Source organism: Serinus canaria, chromosome 3 (assembly GCF_022539315.1).
Source record: "Serinus canaria isolate serCan28SL12 chromosome 3, serCan2020, whole genome shotgun sequence".
Classification (NCBI taxonomy): domain Eukaryota; kingdom Metazoa; phylum Chordata; class Aves; order Passeriformes; family Fringillidae; genus Serinus; species Serinus canaria.
The window spans coordinates 29,476,029-29,497,822 of NC_066316.1; the positions used below are offsets into that span (position 1 = coordinate 29,476,029).

Consider the following 21,794-nt stretch of genomic DNA (forward strand, 5'->3'; position numbering starts at 1 on the left):
TGCATCCAAAGCAACATCCAACACAGCACTGCAATACCTGCACTTTTTACACTTTTTGGGATCCCAAAATGAGCTTGTTTATAGATGAACAATTGAGCTGACAATTTTTTTGTTCCATATGATTATTTGATTGCTATTTAATGAGGCTATGTATGTTGGTGTCAACTCCTGGTAAAACAGCACTGAAGAACACTGGTTTTCTAAGCTTTGACATTGGAAATTCACAAATAAATACATTTGAAATCTTGGTCTAGTGCTTGATTTAATTCCTGCAAAACTTATATCTGGTAGGAAATCTAGAGAGAGGAGTTACAGAGGTGTTTTAAGTAAATTTAAATTTCAGCTTATGGTGAGACATGAAGATTATTCTAAACAAAACCAGAATAAAGTACCTGAACTTAGGGAGGATGCTATAGTTTGTATTTTCTACATAAGGCCTTACTTAACAATATCAGTGGAAGCTCCTTCTACAGAGGAAGAGGCAATCCAAAACATGTTCTGGTGTTTTGGGTAGAGGGTCAGGCTGCCATCAGGGGTGACTAATCAATGATTCCTCTGATGCAAATCAAGCCAACTGCATTTCTCATTGTCCATGCTGTACTGATTAATGTCAAGGTAGAAAACAGCTGGGATTGAGAAGACATCAACATTTTCCAACAGACCAGCCTTCATTCCTTGCAAATAGCTATTCCACAGATGAGAGCAAAGCACCCACTAGAGCTGCTAGCTAGAGCTACTCTTTTAGGTCAAATTACCAGTGATTTGTTTTTAATACTAACAGTTTCAGCTATGAATCCAGAATAGCCAAGTGACCAAAGCAAGCATGGCTGTGAAACACTGTGTGAATGCTACTCTGTAGCTATCACTCACCATCAATCATGAAGCTTCAGTTCAGAATTCTGCCACCTTTGATTACTGTGGGCTGTTGACTGGCAAGATGTGCCCCTGGCACAAAACTTTCAGTGCACAGACCTACCTGCCTTCCTCCATTTCTTCAGAAAGGCTCGATATTAGGAACAGGTGGAATGAGTTTTGTAATACAATAGTGACTTTCTGCCACCACATTGGAATCAAATACCATAGAAGATTACATCTAACATCTGACTGCCAAGATAAATGTGTCTACAACAATGACTAATCTTCATTTTTGCAAGTGACATTTGCTTATTTAAGGCAGCCCACTAATCTCACCACCTTTAGAGAAATCAGGAAGGGCTTGACTTTCCATTACTTTTAGACTAGAAAAGGCACCTGAGACTAACAATTGTGAACAGCTGGCTCAGTCTGCACTTCTTGACCTTGTAGTTTATGTTGTTTCCCACTTGCCATATCTCAAAGCATAGGGCCCTGCTTGCCAAGAACCCAACATCAGCAAGACAGAACCCACTGGGTGCTTGTCCTGGGTAGCTGGAAGTGTTCTGCTAATGAAGAAACTGGCCCCTTTGTGCCTAAAATTAGATTGAAAATTCTTCAGGGAAAGGGAGGCTTTGCTTTCAAGCGAAACCTGGCACAGGCTTTTCTGTCACTGCAAAACAACGATGAGAAGTGGATTAGGTAGTGGGCTAGAGAGAGATGTCATCTGACTGCCTATGAGGGAAACAATGAATAACACTGGACAGTTAAGGTTTCAAGCAATTGAAAGTATCTGCAATGTAATGAATAGACATCTGGCAGTGGTATCCCATCCCATTTAGCACATCGTTTTGGATAGCTGGAGTTCAGCTAACGGAAGTTGCATTATGAAGATTTTCCAGTATGCAGCTGCTTTAACTTTGGAAGTCTTTAAGATTGTTATAGCAAATCCACTGCTGTGGAACACAAGGAAAAACAAACAAACAAAATGCCCCAACAAAAACAAAATCCCCAATGTAACAGTGAATCCAACCAACATACTAAATACATTAAAGCACAAATCTCCTTTCCAAAAGGCTGACTGGTCCAGGAGGTGAGATGTCTCTACAACAGCCACCAAAAGATCCTCTCTGACCAGAGCTGAAAAACCCAGCTGAGCTGGCCAGCAAAAATGTAAAGCAGACATTAATCACAGCAGCCTGCACCTTCCCTCCACTTGCAAGCACTGTGTACCAGCAGGAAAAAGGAACGGAGATAGGACTGAAGACAATGGAGCCTAGACTGCTCCTGTGCTCTATTGCTAGCTCAAAGCCTCTGTAATTAATTGATCTCTATTTACTTCCTTGTGTGAAGTTGAAAAAAACCCCAACCAACCAACATAAAAACCCGGAAGGCAAAACACCCTGATTAGACTAGTTTTCTTTAATTACATGGTAAGAAAGCTCACTGTCCCCACTTGGAGACAAAAAGGCAGCAAACAGCCTCCAGAAGGACCATGAGCAGGACTTAAATCTGCCAGGTTCAGCATTGAAGTCGAAACCTCCTCTTCTACCTTCTGTTATGCAGACTTCTGTTTAAAGACTGATGCTATCATAGCATGACTTGCACGCCTGGGAAATAAAATTAACCAACAAACCCACCACAACTTTTTCCTCCTAACATATATGGCTAATAAATACATGCTGTTGGGGTTTTCTTCATTTCTGACCGTGGGCTTCCTAGAGCAGCAAAACTCTTCCAATGCCACATCACTGCAGAAATTACTTGTTTAGAAGTTTCACAGTAAGGACACAACTTCTCCATTCACTTGGCCAGCAATAAAATACTAGTGTGATTGATCAGCCTCTGATTTATCGTCCCTTTACTGGTTTGTCAGAAATTTGAAGACCTTGAAGGGAGAAGGGTTACATGGAAAGTGATACAAGCAGATGCTCCTTGCTTTCCAGTGCACTGTGGAACACTTCCTAAAAACTCTGGAAGACCTTGAACTACCAAGTTTTAAGACATCTCTATTGTTGCGTACTTTACAGATATTTGAAGACATTCTGAAAGACTTCAGCTATACTTTTTCTATTTTAAGCAATCTACAAAAGTTTTTAAAAATTCCTTAATGCATTTCCATGATGGCTGTTCTTTCAGCTCAAAGAAAAAACAAACAAACCAAATCCTCCCCCCACAAGCCCCAAACAAACAAGTAAACAAAAAAACCCCAAACACCTAAACGATTCAAACTGGGACCGTGTACTATTTCAGGATGTTAAAACCCTCTTCAGAAATCACAAGTACATACATTACTTATCAGAAAATTTTGCCATATCCATGCTGATAAAAATCCTTCCATCACTTACTCATGTTCTTGAGTAAACAGTAGATAAACACATAGCTCAAATCAAGATGCAGTTATGAACATGCGCACAGAATTTATTGGTGAGCTACCCCAATGAGGAAAACAGCAGTACCTTCTTTTTGCTGCAGTAAATCTGCCATTTCTTCTCTGGAGGGAGTGCAAACATAGCCTCTCTGTTCTTGTCTGTGAGATCCAATTCATCCTGGAGATTGAGAAAAAGAAAAACAGTAAAAAAACAGTCATCAGCTGCATTGGTAAGTTCTAATAGGTTGAGATGTTTTTGGATCAGGCATATTTGATCAGCCTTCAGTCTAGAGGACTTAGTGGTTCCCAAACACTCCAAAGATTATTGGTTTCGTGATGATTTCCTTGCTACCTTGGGTTCTCCCTGTCAGAGCACAACCTTTGAAGAGAAGCAGCCTGAACAACTCCCGTGTCAAACTTCCATTACTAATGATCAGTGAAGGATGGGAAGGATCACATGAAAGGGATAAAGTGAAAAACTCAAAGCACTGATTATGTGACACATTCCTTATGACACTTAGAGAAAGGCTGAAAGTTTGATACATCTTTTTTTCCTGGCTGGGAATACCAAATTGCTCTTCTGTAGAGAAACTGAACTATTTTCTTTCTATCTTTCAAGTTAAGGCCATGAGACAGTTGTCATGTCATCAGCAACCTACAGGCTGAAACGTTTTTCCAGATGTTTGTTCTCTAAACCACCAAGTCCCCATCGAAGACACCCAGCATTTCAGACATAAAGGACAGAACTCCACAGCACCACACTGGGTTGTTCAGAGCAGCTTATTCAGTCTCTGTTAAGAAAAGTAAGCTTGGTAGAACATACCCTCTTAGAGCTGAGCCAAGCTTACAATAGCAAAATGAAGGATAATGCTGCGATCTGGAATTGAGCGCCAAATTCCACAGCTTTGGTTACTGCTCTGTAAAAGGTGAATAACAGCAGACTCTTTTCCAATGCATGTGTCTAAAACTATCAAACAAGAGATTGATACTTCCTCTGTGTTAATCCCATACTGACCAGAACAGAGCTTCAATCAAAGCTGCCAGTTTTAGGTGCTAATAAAGAGAATTAAACAAAAAAGGATGGTCTTCAGGGCAAGCAGACTGTATGAGCAGGGACAGATGAAGATGTCTAAATTTAGAGTTTCAGTAATATAAAGAAAATCTTCCAGTAATGTTTCAATGAATCAGTTTTGGCAGGGGTTTGAGATTTTTCCCTATGTATTTGAAATATTTGGAGAAGGAAGTGTCCAGGGGTCCTATATCAAGATGACATTGTGGCACTAAAATGCTGCACACACAGATTCTGGCACCCACACTAGCCTTGTCCAAGCAGAGACAATACCTCTTTAACTCAGCCCAACAATGGCTCATTTGGAAAGTGTTCAGGGCTGGGAAACTTGTGAAAACAGTGAGCAAAATTGCACACTGAGCCTGGTAGCGGCTGCTGACAGATTTAAAAGCCCACAGAGATTTAAGCTGCAAAAAGGTACAAAAGAAATGCAAACAGTAACAAGGTGAGGTCAGTGCCAGCAGCCCAAGGTAGAAGAAGCTGGAGGGTTATTTTAAACAAGAAAAAGTTTAAAATGAAAAAATAAAATTAGCTGTGCAAAAAGAGTGCAAACCATGTGGAAATGTTTAGTGTGAGTTTCCAAACAAGGGGGCAGCCAAGCGAGGCAAGGAGTTTTATCCTTGCTATACACAATTAGAAAACTCAGGCCAGGATCACATTCTTGGGGGGAGAGGGAGAGTGAAGCTACATGTAAGGCCTTAAGACAAGCAAAGGAATGCTGTTAGAGGTCAAGCATGTGGAAGGGAAAGGAGGGGCAGATAGGGAATCAGAAATGCCAAGTTTGGAAGCACCACTATAGAAGCCAGAATATACATGAGTTGTTTGGGCTCAGCTGAATTCTTGGACAAAAATATAGTTGTTTTATTGACCTGTTTAATGAATGCTCTTTTTTTTTTTTTTTTTTTAATATAGTGCAGCTAACTTGGTTTTTTAATCCATAGTTCTTTTTCTGGAGTCTGCTGGCAGATCGGACTAGCAGCAAAAGCTCTGCACAGAAGCTGTGCACTAAACTAAATGAAGATCTCAATCAATGCAATTCAAGACAAGTATTTAATTAAAAAATGTACCAGTTGACTGAAACCACCCTGAGGACAGGATTCTGACACTGCAGCTTCTAGAGACTGCACTGGATACTGGCAGTATCAGGGATGTAAAGATAAATCTCCTTTCAATGGGACAGTAAGAACATGCAACTTCCAGTCACATAATTTTGCATCATGACACGCTTTTCAGGACAGAAACCTAGAAAGTTAGTTTGAAAGGGTGGAAGATACAGAGGGAAAATAGTGCATCCTGCATTATTGTGACTCAGGAGGGTAGAGGAAGCCAAAAGAACCTTAGAAGTCATCGCATTAGCTCAGGTAGCATAGTGACAAGGAAACTGTTCAGGGTTTCTAGGTATAAGGTGATCACCAGAGGTGGAACCAAACACAGCTGCCTGGAAAACAGCACATGAAAAATGCCTTACTTTTTGAAAGTAAGACAAATTCAAAATTTTTGAAAGTTTGTGAGTGTCTTTGTTAGGAGGTAAAATGCTGGGTTCTGACACCCAGGTCAGATGGGCAGGGAGCAAGTACAAATATTCAGCAGGGAAAGAAACATCTCCAGAACACAACGCAGTAGTCAAGCTCCTCAACTCCCCTTCCTAAGTTAGGGTTCAGCAAGGTGTGCTCCTTCACTGAGAAGAAAAAGAGGGGGAAGAACTGAAGAGACCTGCATGTCCTCATCTACCTACCTACACCATCAATCAAAACCTACCCTGTAAAAGAACCCAAGAAACCCCTGCAAAATAGAAGAGACAGGAGACCTTCTTCTGGAGCTCTCCAAATCATTTTACCTCTGCGATTCTCTAAAAGATGAAGAAAAGATCACTGTGAGTGCAGAGGAAAACCATGGATCTAGCTAAGAAAGAAGACCCTGAATTAGGCAGGCTATTCTTCTATTCTGACTCGGGATCCCAACAGACGGCACATGAGGAAACCTGCTGCCTTGGAGGGAAGCAGGAGGAACAACAGAAAGAATAAATTTCAGGAGGGTAATCTGGTTAGTGAACAGGTCATTCTGACCCAATGACAGAAGCAGATCTGTCAGCACACAGAAAGTCAGACTGCAGTGTTAGCTCCGTGATGGCAAGTGGCTACTGAAAAGAGAAAGGAATTGCCAGATTCGGCAGGAAAGGGGAAGAATGACAAACTGAATGCAGTCATCAAGACTGGGGTTGGAGCCAGACTAAGGAAGCCAATGTGACTGAATGCCCAGGGAGCAATTGTAAAGGGCGAGGAAAAAAGGACCAGCCAGAAAAAAGCAGGGAAAGCTCCCTTCTCCAGCACCTGTGCAAGTTTCCCAACAGAAACATTGTAGTCCCCCTCCACATCTTGGATGGGCAGCTTGGTTCTAGTAATTCATGCCAGCATGACCCTGCTCAACAGAACTCAGCCTCCTGGCTCTTAAAAATGCTTGCAGTTGCATGAAACAGAGATTAAAAGGATATTTTTGCTAGGCTGGACTGAGGAAGATGTAAAGCATGCCAGGTTAATAGTGTGTTCATTTCTCTCCTTCATTTATTTCCTATTTTATTTTATCTAGTGGTAGTTAACTGAGTTAATTTTCACTTTCTTGTGGGCATTTTATTTACTTACTTAGATTGAATTTCAATGATAAAACATTTAAAAAGAACTGGAACTGGATTTGAGGTTCAAATGCTTCCAGTCCAGTTCTCAGGCCAAAAGAGAAGATGGCCTCCATTCAAAATGGCTACAACCCAAGGAAATAAGAGACAGAGAGAAAGAACAAGAAGGAGGAACGGGTAGAAACCATAAATCCAGTATTTTGCAGGATTTAAAACCACATTATGTCCCTTGTTTTTGGGAACATTCATCAGAGCATGAAAGATGGATTAGATGCTGGGCAGCCACCAGCTCAGCAATGATGCTCAAAGCTCCAGAAAAGCATTTCTCACCTAGACTGGGCAGTTCTTTGTTTAGTGACACAAAATGAAATTAATAAGGGGAAAAAGTAAGATTTTGGTAACGTAAAAGAGAGGTTCACTTGGAGAGAGACCCACTAAAGGTGAACTGGTAACACCCACCAACATGCCTGCCTCTCTAAAGGAGAAACCTCAAGGCCATAAGCACACAGAGAACCACAGCTTCTGGTCTCCAGCATCCCCTGATTTTAAGTCAGAATCACGGAGGCCAAGAGCCCCAAACTTGATTCTCCAGGGATGTTCGGACACTCGTGGGAGGAGATATCCTCAGTTTCACTTTCTCATTCTACTCGTCTCAGGTCCACTGGCTGCTGGACTTACCAGTCATGGGCAGTTTAAGGTCAGACAGCTGCTTTATTTTGCAAAATACAAAAACCAACAAACCAAACCAACCAACCAACCAACCTTTACAGGCTAGTGGGTTGTTTTGTTGTTGTTGATGTTTTGTTTTATCCTCATAAATGTTTAATGAGTCATGCATAGCGTTTCCAGCATTATGAAACCCAGACTCCTCATATGATATGTCTACTGCAGGCAATAACTTGATTAATATGGGTATAACAAATATTTTGCCAGAAGGAAGAAGATATTTTGCTTATTCTCTTATGTTCAGATGGATAACTGTCTTATTTCATCAATTTCTTGTAATTTCAGCTACAGAGAGTTGCATTACACTTTTAATCTTTTACCGGTAGGTCACAGTTTCTCTTACTTACAGGGCTCTCGGGACACTATTCTGTCTCTAAGCATCCTCCCCAGGCCTGTGTTTCATATTTAATTGCTATCTTTGTGACTGAGAGATGTTAATGATATATAAGCATATTCTGATTTTTTTTTAAACTTTATTTCTACCTACAAACATATTCAGGGAACTACTTAAGCATTACTTTAAAATTATATGCTTTTATGATCCTCAGATAGAATAGCTTTGACATGAAATCAATCTTTATTTTACAACATAGAATCCAACACTAAGAAATAACATGTAGGCAAAGAGGCTTCAACACTCCCACTGCTCAGAGATGCCTATTTTGACTGTCTGATTACAGCTCTACTGCACTGATTGGTTCTTTAACAGCTGATGTGTACTCAAGCAAAAGGACAGCCAGGTCTTGACATTAACAGGTTCCTTGGGAACCAGATGGCACAAACTGGAAAAGCTCCCCAAAACCTCTACTCTTCTTTGTTAAACTCAAAATGGAAACTTTAGAACTTCCAGAACACGTGAGGGCAGCAGTTATTGGACCTGTGATGAGCATCAAAAGTTTCAGAAGGCTGTGTGGAACCCTGCAAAATACAAAGCCACAGAAACAGCTTTGTAGATGGTCAAACACTTATCAACTCCCTACCTCAAGCAGCATGGCTGATTTTGTGTTACAGGTGAGTCATTGTACCTTTCAAGACGGTGACAACGATGCTGTTTGCAATATTTTTTGTGCAGTTTGCTCCATCACACCAGCATTACCTTTAATGATTCTTTGTGAGTCATCCAATATGGAAAACTAAGAATTTACACACTCTAGGACAGGCTTCACAATTTGAAGATTATTTATTTTAACACCTTGCCTTGAATGCTTACTTCAAAACTTTAGGTTCCAAGGGTCCGTTCATTTTCACATTATACCCACTGAATGAATTTTATTTTAATGCACTGCTCTTAACTTGCTTGCTGTTCATCTTCCCATATTCCCTTCATTCCCATGTTGATAATCATATTCCTTTTTCTTTCTCTTGTACACACCTACCATTTCTTCATTTCTTTTTCCCCTCGCTAATCTTTCTCATTCCCCTTGACCTTTTTCACCTGTCAAGTACAAATGCACTCTCCCTCATCCACCTCATCAATCATTCTCTCTCTCTTAACAGCACCAAATCCACCCAAGTTACAAAATCAATTATAATGCACTGCTGCCAGTATAAATTCCCTGTCCAGTAGGATACCTGTTACTTCGGGTTCCCCAAGGTCATTTATATAAATATCTGTCACCATGCCCCCAAAGAGGCCACATTCCAGTTCCACCAATGCTCCCAAGTGCCTTAGCACACCTGACAGCCTTTTGCTCTGGACAAATTTGTTTAAATCTTGTACAAAGTAAACAATGACTATGACACACCGTGGGGTCCTATCCAGCATCCACTGGCAGGCCCCAGAGAAGGTTCATGTTCATGTGTAATTACTTCAAGAGGGTTATTTATTGATGGTGGGTTAATCAATGCTGAAATGCAACTCAAGCAAACAGGAGATAGAAGGCACTGACATGCCTGGGACTTTAGAAGAAAGAGAAGCAGGGGAAGGAGATGAGGGGCAAGGTTGTCAAGCAAGGGAAGGAGATGTGGGGCAAGCTTTTGGACTAGAGAATCCTATCCAGCATAACTACTATCACTTTAAAAAATGAACTGAGTAGGACCACGTTGCCAACACGTGACTGAAAGCTGCGTTTTCACATTAACAACAGCCCCAGGAACATTTGTATTTCTGTTATATTTCAGTTCAGGCTGCCTATGCCAGATTCCATTGGCAAATAACAAGCAGGTTAGTCTGGTTGCTCACATTCAAGCTGTGCCCACCAAAAAGGGAGTAGCAGAAATGCTCTTGTCATAAGTCCAGAGGCACTTGTCCAAAAAGCTGCTTCAGAGATAAGTGCAGTGAATGAATAAAGTAATGAACCAAAACAATCTTACTCAGATCTCAGTCTCTTTGCAAAGAACTCACGAATCCTTCAAATAGAAGAGATAAACCTTCTCTATTTAATCACTGTGTCTACCTCCAGGGGACAGTATAGGCTTGTTCCCCTACAGTTCTCCTTCCACTGTTCTGTTCATTCTAGCTCCCCAGGCTGACAGGTAAGAGGCAGCCTGCAGGAAGAATGCTCCTCTCCAATGCTGGGGAGGTAGATGAGGCATTCTGAAAGACTGACTGTGTGAACTGTCAGTGAATGAGGTTCATTTGACTGCACAAACCACCTACACTCCAGTGCAAACTGGAGCAATGAACAGTGCAAAAGGTCTTGATCAGTCAACAGCATTACCACCCACACAGCCAGCACATCTTCAGGTGAAACACACTGGTCAAAAACTCCCACTGGGGCACCTGGTGCTAAGCCACAGATAACCCATGAAGTAAAAAGCAAAATGAACCCCAAAACAAGCCAATCCCTCCCCTCAAGCTCTTCTATCTCATCCTAACCCTTTGAATTAAAAGCAGCCTTTGTAAAGCACACGAGCAGCACACTGTGAGAGGCATGGCAGTAACATTTCGATCAGTTTTACAATTGGTAAGAATTAGGTTCATCATGGTAAAATATCATTGGGTTCCATGTGTTTGCATACACATGGCCTGTGTATGATGTGTATGTGCAGACATGCATGCCTCCCACACCTTACATCCACAAGAAGTGTATGCATAACGCCCATACCCACAATGTTTTATCATTGCATTTGTGCATTAGGAAACCACAGTGCACACAGGAATTGCTAACCCAGCCTGTTGGCAGAGGCAGCAATGTTTACATTTCAGCTACTGCCATGGATCTGACTGTAAAGCAGAGAAACAGACAAACAAAAGGCTGTGATTCCCATTACACTCTTTTCCTCCTTGCTTTTTCCAAAAGTTGCAGCTTTAAAACCCCTTCAGTACTAGGGGCCCAAATCTCTTGATTCTCAGTCATAACAGTACAAGACAGAAAGCACCTGATGTTTACATACTGAAAGATGTGTTTCTCCTCTACCCTGCCAACACAGAAGTTACACATTCTTAAGGCTTAGCAGCAACATTCAAGGCACTGCTTTTTGGTAGAGAAATTCTTCACAAAGTCAACTAACACGGCTCCCTCTCATCCCCAAATGCACCCCACATTATATTGCTTTCTTTTTTCCTTCTTGATCACTGGTTAATTGCTTCCCTGTTTCCTGGAGAAGAGCTAAATCCTGTCCTTCTCCTGCTCCTCAAAGTTCTCTGTGACTTGACAGCACACAAGTACACATAACCAGCAATGCCTGTTGTGGCAATCCCCTCTCACAGGCCACTTGAAACAGCATCTGCTGTTCATTTTTCTGTCCTTCACAGGCAAACCACATGCTTGAGACAACAATCTGCAGGGCCAAACAGAAAGAGAAAGAAAGAGGAAAACCAGTACCTTCAGTACTTCATGCAACAATACACACAGGTGTTTGGAGAGAGAAAAAGATCAAGACTCAGACACACTCTCTGATATGCAGGGCTATAATACAGGTGGAGCAAGAGGGACATTGCATGGATATGACTGGGCATATGAGAACAATAATGTAAAACAGCTGTCTATCATCACAGCTTTTTCTGTTAAGGTGGGCTGCATGTCCATGTCAGTGAATTTAAATGAGCCCAATGAGAGGGACAGGGATGAAAACTGAATAGTCAGGCTCATGTCTAATCTAAATCCCTGCTGCTGCAATTTAAGCCTATTACTTCCGGCCCTATCAACCACTAATGTGGTGAGCAGATTTTTTTCCTTCCTCTTGATAACAGTTTCTGAGGCTGTTAAAGACTGTTGAAATGTCCCTCCTCAGTCTCCTCTTTTGAGGCTAAACAAACCCATCTCTTCCAGTCTTTCTTTGGGGATATGTCCTCTGGATCTCTCACTCCTCTTCTAATTGACTTCTGGCCTTTACCCAGTCAAAGTACATCTTTCTTGAATTGCACTGTTCAAAAGTGAGGACAGTGTTCCAGCTGAGACCGAACCAAAGCTGAGTGCAAAGTTTATTTCATGCATTTCCAGACTGCCCTTCTGGTTATATACTCCATATATTCCATATAGTCAATGACCTTTTTTAAATAAAACCTCTCAAAATGTTCATGACTTATGTTCACTCATGCTCAACTATAATCCCTAGTTTTTTCTCTGAAAAAAACTGTTCCTGGATGCTTTCCGTCCTGAATTACCAGACTTGCTATAAAAAGGAGTTTTAACTGGCTGCCTTGAAGCCATTGTTTTTTTCACACATTTTCCCCACCTTATTTTAAGCTTATCTTTTATCATATGTACAGTATGGGCATGTGGCCAGTGACACACTCTAGAGAGATGCACTGCTTGTTGAGGGCTCATACTGGGGATATCACTGAGACACTACCAAGCCTCATACGGTCAGCTGAGCATTATCCACTGCTGCTGTTTCAAGTGGGCACAAGTGATATGAGCAGGAGCACTCTGAGGAGTATCCAGAGGGATTACAGAGCTCTTGGAGCTGTGGCAAGGGACTCTGGAGGGCAGGAATCTTCCATCAATTCTCCTGGTCAAAGGGAAGGAGTTTAAAAGGGCCAGTTCAATCTGGTAAATCAACGAATGGCTACAGGACCGGTGACACCAAACATGTGTTTGCAATTTAGACCATGGGATTCATTTTGATAAACCTGGTCTGCTGTGGATGAAAGGTCCATCTGTCAGAGAAAGGGAAGAGCATCTCCAGTTATCATGTCGCCAAGATGGTAAAAAAAGCTTTAAACTGAAGTTGCTGGGGAAGGGAGGCCTCAATCCATCTACTCCTACCAATTTGATGTCAGTGTCAGCAATAGATGTCTAGTATCTACTAGACAGGGATCACATGTCAGCAGGAGAGCACCTGGAAAGCAGCAAAAAGGAATTCCAAGCACTGCTGCCAGTAACTCAGAGTCATCAGAGACCCTACTAAAATGCCTCCATACATCATGTAGCATGGGGAATAAACAAGAGGAGTTTGAGATGTGCACATGCCTGCAGAGCTTTGATCTGGCTGGCATCACAGAGGTGGCTCCTTTGAGCTGGAATGGAAGGCACTTTAGAAAGGTCAGGTAGGGATGATGAGGGGCAATGGTGCCTCTATGCCAGTAACCAGCAGGAATGCGTGGAGTTCCACCTAGGGATGGGTAAGGAGCTGACTAGGAGCTTATGGGACAGGCTAAAGGGAGGACAGGGACAAGTGACATTACAGAGGAGTCTGCTGTAGGCTGCCTGACCAGGAAACCCTTCTGTAGACAGACAGCAGCAGCCTCACAGTCACAAACCCTGGTCCTCCTGGGGGACTTCAACCCCTCCCATATCTGCTGGAGGGACAGCATAGTAGAGCATAAGCATATTCCAGGATTTTCCTGGATCACACTGATGATCATTTCTTAATAGATGTGCTCTGTATTTCACCATCCTGTCAATTAAATGAAAACACCAAACAGAACTCAAGCTGTTCTTCCTCTCCTTGATACATTTTTTTCACCGTGAATGGTTGCAAGTCCTCTGGTACAAGTGCCAAATTTACCTCCACATTCTGATTACATACATGGTACCAAATACCCTTCTCAAACAGAGTTTCCAGCATCAGCATATATAACACTAAATAAAAATAAAATCTGCTGTTTCAGCACAGTGCCCATTTTCCACCCCTTATTTCCTTTCCCTCCCCTCATTTCCTCCCTCCCTTCCCCCTCCCTGTGCCAGGGTTTGTTTTTCATGCCAAGGTCCTCTAAGCTGAGACCCTGTATGGGAAGGTAGTTGTGGGAAAGGTTATTAGGAAACTGCCATCTAAACTGCTACGTTTCCGGCTTCCACACCCTCTCCCTGCCTACAAAGTCCCCTCTGTTCTGTTTTAATACTAATGAGTTCAGAGGAGGTTTCTAGTCTGGAGCAATTCACAGTCTAGACTGTGCCAAAGCACACAGGCACACACCTCTCTGATCGCTTCCTGCCCAAACACAGTCCTGCTGGCTCAGCCTTCAAAATGTGGGCTGGGGATTGCTGCTGCTGTGCCAAAGGCAGGCTGAATTTCCAGGGGCGTCAGTGCCACCTACTCCTCCCCTCACAGCTTTATCCTCTTGTGTGCATCCTATTTGCCATATGCCCCTATAGAGGAAAACAAGGGTAAGTCAGAGCTTGGCTGACCTTTAAAATCTCTGATAAAATATTACGTAAAAGGGCAGGAGGAACTGAGAGGCTGGTTAAAAATTTAATGAGCAAAATTAACATCTCGTTGAGCTTAGGTTGTGCAGCTTAGAAGCACATGCTCAAACTTATACACAGGGCAAACTCACAGGAACTCCAGTAAATCAACATCATTTTCTGGCAGAAGTTCAGGTTTACACAGACAAAAGCAAAATCAGAAGCTAGTTTAGTTGTTCACTTGCCCTCTGAGTAATTATTCCAAATTTGGTAGTGCAAACCAGAAATCAGAATGCCCCAAACTCCATTAAATTGAGTGGATTTACACCAGTGGAAAATAATAATTAAATAGCCTCTTTTTAATTGTAACAGACTAAACCTCTGAGCTTAACCACCTCTAACAGTGGCTTGCTCTATAATCTACAGCATGGATTTCCAACATAGAATAGACTGAGATGTTTATCAGTCTCCTTTTCACTAATTGTTAACTCCTACTTCAATAAGTAGAGATGATCTGTATTTACTACTAATCAGTCCAGACCAGCGAGAGTACCACCCACATATGAGGCTTCTGTTATCTCCTCTGGGTTGAAGAGGAGGGAAATTCCACAATTCTCTTCCCTCACATAAACAGAGTATTTCCATAGTCAAACAGCGAACTGAAGGCATGACAGTGTATTTGGTTATTCACTCACACCCTGTCCTGTCTCATTGCTCAAATATTCTGATAAGCAGAACAGAAACTACTGCACTGACATCACTGGGCTCAAAAAAACACCACCTAAGATGCTTTTCTCTCCATGTTTCCACTAAAGAAATTATGAGAAATTTTCACAAAATACAGCAAAAAGAATAAGAGAAGAATGAACATGTGCCTTGCATTGTCTCCTAATGACAAATCATACTTGCACTTAGTATCTGGTTAAGCATTTGTAATCCAAAGTTCTTCCACATCATTAATGTATAAGCCAACAGCTTCACACCAAGCAATGAACTTGTGCAGCTGTTCCTCTCTATTCAAGATGTAATGCTGAAACACAGCCTCTAAAGCAATCCCAATGGATTTTCCATGACTCAGGGATCTCCCTGGACACCTTCCAAACTGCGAAACTGCAGTCTGCTTTCCCCTTGTAATTTCCTTTGGAGAAGTTATTCTTCAAGCCTCCACCTAGTAAACTATTGCATAAGACTGTTGTGCATGCTGCTAACCTTTTCCAAAGGTTGTTAAGTGCGGGCAGTCTTTCCTTTCCTTTATGTGGTCAACAAATGATGGGAAACTGCAAAATTAAAAGACGCCCTGAAGTGTTTTTAATGTAAAAGTGCATAGAGTATACAAATGTCAACTAGGACCTTTTTGCATACACCACTGGGTCTACATGAAGGCAATAGAGTCTTGCATCAGATTCTCCCTACAAAAAGAACAAGTAGATAAGAGCAGGGCAATGTCTATGACAGGAAGCAGTAATAGAGATTTGCTTCCAAGTTCTTCAAATACCAAGTTCTTCATTTGCCATTGGAAGACTCCTGTACTGCCTATAATCTACACATGCTTCACCTTTTCAGCACCTTTTCCATCTGGCTACAATTATGCATTAAAACTGGCCTAAGAAGCATTACTATTCCCTGTTTCACACTAGGGAAAAAAAAAAAAAAAACCCTCACAAATGCATGAATTTAGTTGTGTAAATTTGCAGGGGTAGCTAGGAAAATGAAACGTCCTTGAAAAGTTTTCCTCCCTGTTGCAGTGCCAGGTGGAAGGCATCTGTCTGTACTGCCTAAGAATAAAAAAAAAAAAAAAAAAATCAAAACAGTGCAGAGTGGCAGTCTGGTGTGATAAGTGACAGAAAAAGCACCTTCTGACACTTGCTTTCCAAGTGCTGCTCCCACCTGGTGCTGAAGGATGAACAGAAGGACCTCTGCTTTATTTAGTGACACTAAAAGCTTCTACTTACCTAGTGTGGAGCAAGGTGCCAGGAAACTGCTGACCTGAAAACCCTCTGCCCTCAAAAGGTGCTACTCCGTCCACCTCACCCGTAGCACCTTGTGCTCTCCACCTTGGAGTCTTGCACACCAGGCAAAGAAGAGGCCATTTCCCTCCAACAATGGAAGAGCAATCCCAAATCACCTCAACAGGTCCCCTAAATGATAAACAACCTTGAGTACTGTTTGAAGATAGAATCCAACCTATAGAAGAGCACAGAGACATGACATAATTACAAACCCTTTTCCCCCACTCTCCCCCAGGCTGTATGATACACTGCCAGAGCCATGATTATATCTGATATAAATTGTTACCAAGTGAGCAACTACAGAAACTAATCTTAGTCAACATATTAAACAGATGATACTTCATGATTGTTATCATCTTTTCCATTCAATTACATAATTTTGTTAACAGTTCCTCTTAAACCCCATCTACAGTCTACCTCCCTAAAGATAACTACTATCTGGCAAGACACTCACATCCCATCCTGTTTCTCAGCCTTTTCTCTTCACTGGAAAGTTTCACTGTTTCCCCAGCTTCAGGTGAGGAATTATTATAAATTATTACAAATTTATAACATCTTCATTGACAGAGGGATCTGACTTCCTCTTTCTTGCTGACATCAGGCTAAGTACCAAAACATCCCTCCTACAGTATCTCAGACCTGGCCCTTCCTCTATAAGCTGCAGAAGAAATAGACATCTGTCATTCAACTTCCCTTGATCACCATTCATCACTCCACCAAAAGCACAGCCAAAACATCATTGTGGCCTAGCACTCATTCCATATCATCCCCATCTTTGCAATTGGTCTTCCCTCTCCCTTCAGCACCACAGCTACTTCATTCGTTGTGTCTTTTTCTTCACTACTGTGGAAGACACTTCTCCTTCTTATCACAATCTCCTGTCCAGTCACAATCTGGTCAACGTGGTCTTTGCAAGACATAGTGCCAGCTGGAAATGCATCTGTCTTTTCTCATCTTTTATCTGAGAAAGATAATATGGGATGAGAAAGTACTTTCCTCTTGTCCTTTCTTATCTGTTTTATAACAATCTCTCACCTTTCCTTAGAAGACCAAATCTAGATTCAAATATTCTCCCCAGAAGGTGAAGGATGAGGTCTTAAATAGATTTCTAAGCCATCAGATACAACTCTGAAAAACATAAGACACTAATAAAGAGAATTGAAGGATAGAAACCACAGAAGGGCAGGAATCATACTCAGAGAAGCCATTCCAAAATTTTTGGGCAAGAGGACATCCCTGTACTGCTGCTGTTTATGCTATTTCTACTGAAGAGAGCCCACTCTCTGAGTCATCAGGCAAAGTGGCAGGAAATATATGAGAATGCTGGTGCAATTCCAGGAGGAGGGTAGAAAATTGTCTATTCTGTATCCATCCAAGTATAGCTGGAAAAGCTCCAGAAAGCTGAAATAGAGATAAGTTAATTTGATCCTTCCAGCTAGCACATATGACTCCTACTATCAATATCATCTCAGTGTTTTATCACTTCAGCAGCCTTCAGGCTCAATCCAGAAAGTTGCTGACACTTTGTTATAGCCATAGTGGAACACAAAACCATTCAAATAATAATTATGCCTTACTAAGGAAAAAGGCCAGTGTAGAGCTTTATGTTATTTGGTTTTTTTATACTATGCTGCCTAACACTTGCAGCTATGCCAAAACATGATGGTATTAGCAAATAAGGTGATGAAGGTATTAGAAACACATGGCCACAAGATTTCTGAACATTAAGCATACCTACCCTATCCATGATTTCAGGGTTAGGATATCATGACAGCTCTCAAGCATTCAACAGAGGGAAGACATAAGATTGACAACTTAGCACTTCCATCCTCTAGTGGTAGATCTGTTCTTTCCCCTCCTTCTGTATCCCAAGCTACACATCTACTGTGGTCCCAAAATCCAGTACTTCTCTTTCGCCCTAGATGTACTGCATGCATTTCCCTGCGTGTTCCCATGAAACAACAGCACTGCCCTGTTAAAAATATGTAGTCTTGTGAGAGCTTCCTCAGGCATTTCATGTCTACTCTAAGTAAATCATTCTCAGAACACGCTCAGACACTCCCTTCAAGTATTCCAACCATGACCAATTCAGAAACCAACATCCACCACAGACACAAAGTACCACCCAGGCGAAATTTCAGTCAATGGAGAATGATGTAACTCCACTCCTGTCTTCAGGGAAACTGAACTGGTTTACATTGGGTTCATCTGTTCCTAAACTCTGTAGTAAAGCAACAAGATCTAAAAGACAGCGTATGCCTGTACAAAATCCTTAAAACTGCAGAGGTGCTTTGGTGACACTCCAGCTTCTCCACACCCAAAATCTCGCATGTAAGGCCAGGTGTGGATTTACCTTTGTTTACACAACTCTATTGATTCTCAGACACCAAGTGCAAGACCTGGCTCCCATCTCATGCTCCTCTCCCAGCAGCTGTGTCTCACACATTTCCATAGTGACTGCTGCTTCTTACACAGCTGGTCAGGCGCTGGGGGCTGCCAACCAGCCGCACCTGCTGGAAGGGAGCCTAAAGTGAGAAAGTAGCTGGTGCTGCACTCAGGGCCATAAGCCTGTCCCTATCCCAGGAATCCAGACAAAGGTGAGCACCTGAAAGGGGAAGCTGTCTCTGCCACAAAGCCTAAAATGCAATATCTCTTATGGATTTGGACTTGAATTCAACTACAAAAAGCTTCTTGTAGTGATATGTGCATTAAAATCAGGGACGTGTGCACACCTATTGCATATGAGACAGATGTAAAGCAGAACCAACATTATGAAAAATTCTCTCTGTAGAACAGGAAGAAAAGAAGAAGAAACATATCCCCTGAGTGGAATAATTAAAAAGAAAAGAGGAATCCTGAGTATGTACTATTGTAATAGTAATGTTGGACTATGCTGGACATAAAAGAAATTTGTCAGACTTTGACACCATGGGGAGCTTTTGCCTCCTGAACCTCAGTACCCTTTGCTTCAGAAATTTTAAACCACCCAGTTCTTTTGCCATTATTATAATAGAAGACAATTGCATCTCAGTGCATGAAAAATATTGATCTGACCACTATAAACTAAACCAAGAGAAAGGGAAGGTTTTGTGGCCTGGCCACCGTCAGTGGAGAAAGTGATTTGCTGCCTCAAAGTTTTGAATTTTTCTGCTTTCAGAGACAGCATCTTCTACTCAGAGGCCAATGCCAAGGCTTCTTCCTGGACATGAGCTTCTTTTCAGGAAATTTCTGCCTTGGTCTCACCAGCAGCATCTTCTTACAATCTCCACTGGTTCATCCTCATTAAATGCAAGAAAGGAAGTAATAACTGGGGTGGGGAGTCTCCACTGAGCCAAGGCCAGGAAAGCCTCCTAGTTTGCTGAAGTCAGAGCTCATCAGATACAAATAAAAATGAAGGACCTCTCCAGCTGTCAATTGTGCTTGGCTTTACACTTCCTGACAGATTAGGTAGATTAATTAATTACAGAAAAGCACAGAAGGGATGAGGAATGGGAAGAGGGAATTAAATAACTTCCTCTTATGGGAAAAAAAAATAGAGGGACTTTTAAATTATGGTTGCACAGAATATTGCATTTAGCAACAACTCAAAGCTGCAAGCCAGTCAGAGGCATAGTCTGAAACTATGATTTATTTACATGCAGGGCAAGTGACCCAGAAAGTAAATCCCTGTATTCAAATGAATCCAGCATTAGGACAGGATGACTCAAAAGACTAATAATTTGAAACTAAACACTCAGATCTTGGTAACATGCATGAACTTAAATGACAGTAAATATGGTTATCAATGCACATGACAAGTGTTTGGGGGTTAAAGCAAGGACCTGTCATGCATGTCTTTCGAAGTCGCAATCTTTCAATGAGAAATGAAGGACTTAAATAAGCTTCAGACACAGAAGATACTTTTCTGGAAAGGTGTTGCTCCATACTGAGAGAGAATAGGTAACTCTGCATCTCTGCTTCCCAGAAATATTACAAGAGAGCTGGAGGAGAAATAGGGAACTTTCTTCTTCAAGCCCAGCAGCAAACACATAGAAAGAGACCTGATGCCCTCTTGCTCCTACATACATTGACATATATTGTCTATAATCACATGAAAGATCACAGTGGAAGCATTTCTTGTACTTTTTACCACATAAATACTCTTTCAGGCTGCAGAGCCAAAAAAGGGGCCTCACAAACACTGCCACAGCTACGACTTGGCAAGCTTGAGTGGGACTGATGATATATGGGATTGCTTATTCAACGTGGTGAAGCCTAGTTTTCATCTGAGCTTTATGTTGTATCCATTGCACTAAATGGTCTGCAAGGGAGAGCTAGGCATGAAGGGAACTTGCTACTTTCAACTCAGCTGTTTGCAGTGGAAACCACTACCACAGTTACTTAGGTTTGGATCTCATCTCCCTGTAGCTGCTGAAGGTATGTTATCCAGTGTGTGCCAAACTTGTGCCTTCCTCAGAAATTGCTTTGCTTCCTTTGACGAAAAAAATAAACAAATTCACAGATATTTCCATGCTCTACCTTACTTTCTTTCAATATAAAACTCTTTTCCTTCCTTTTCTCAACTTTCTCTCCTCTGGGAAACAAGACAATAATCACAGAGTTTTACTCTCTTTTATGGCAGAGAAGAAACAGAAATGAAGAGATTTCACAAAGAAAGCAAAGATCAGAATTTTCCCAAACTTGATGCTACTGGTCACTTCATCCAAAGCTAATATAAGCATGTCCACGGTGACCCCACTGTTCCTTTGCCTCTGTGCTGAGAGAATTAGCACAGATACCAGTTATGTGGATGGCTCATGTAGTCAGAGAACACTTATCAATTCCTTTCAGCATTCTGCACTAAAGTGCTCTCAAATACTAGCCTGGTGTGTTGAGAAATCAAGAGAGCACTGTAACAGACAGAACAGGAGCAAACATCAGCCTACTTCCATATTTCTGTTTCAGGAAAAGATGAAGACATTGATTTACTTAGGAAGGGATTAGTTCACTGCCATTTTTTCCAGCTAGATACCTTGGCTAGTTCATCTTTAATTCAGAAGGTGAGCCAACTTTGATGTTTAGGTATTATATTTCATATCATGAAATCAGAGGTGATGAGATGAAAGACTAAGAGTTGAATTTAGGGCTGTGTCAAGAAAGGACATACTTCCATGTTCTTGTGGTCACTGTTGCAGGGCACTGCAGACAGAAACCAGGGTTACAGTTTCAGTCATGGTTCCCAGAATGGGCTGAAGGAAGGACAGAGACCTTGATTCAACACTTGCTTCTACCTTAATTTATTGCACTCAGGCAATATTACAGGGAAAAAAGGGGTTTGATTTCAGTGGTCAGGAATATATAGCAGCTCCATATCCATCTTCTCTACAAAATCTGGGGGTCTGCAATAGGACCAAAATGCCAGAGAGGGAGAGAGAGAAGAGTGGAGGCTGCCTCACCTGAGCAGCAACCTACCTCTCTCAGCAATTCAATGGATGAGAAGAAATATTAAAGGCAGGCCAAAACAGATGGCGGATAGTTCTAAATTTTTCAAATACAGAAAGTTCATAAATATTTATGCTGCTCCTCAACTGTAAATAATGTACCTTTATATTTTATGCCAAAAGTACCTATTAAGTGTTGTTCTGGA

The 21,794-nt window shown here is 41.6% G+C and overlaps 1 protein-coding gene across 3 annotated transcripts in view; it reads right to left on the minus strand.

The window, feature by feature from the left end:
* The window catches only part of DAAM2 (dishevelled associated activator of morphogenesis 2), a 205,576-nt gene that overhangs the window by 94,105 nt on the left and 89,677 nt on the right, over nucleotides 1-21,794 (minus strand). For all 3 annotated transcript variants that reach the window (XM_030235963.2, XM_018915542.3, XM_009091455.4), the window contains one exon: nucleotides 3,312-3,401. In XM_030235963.2, the coding sequence (XP_030091823.1) occupies nucleotides 3,312-3,401 (90 nt within the window). The remainder of the gene's footprint in view (nucleotides 1-3,311; nucleotides 3,402-21,794) is intronic.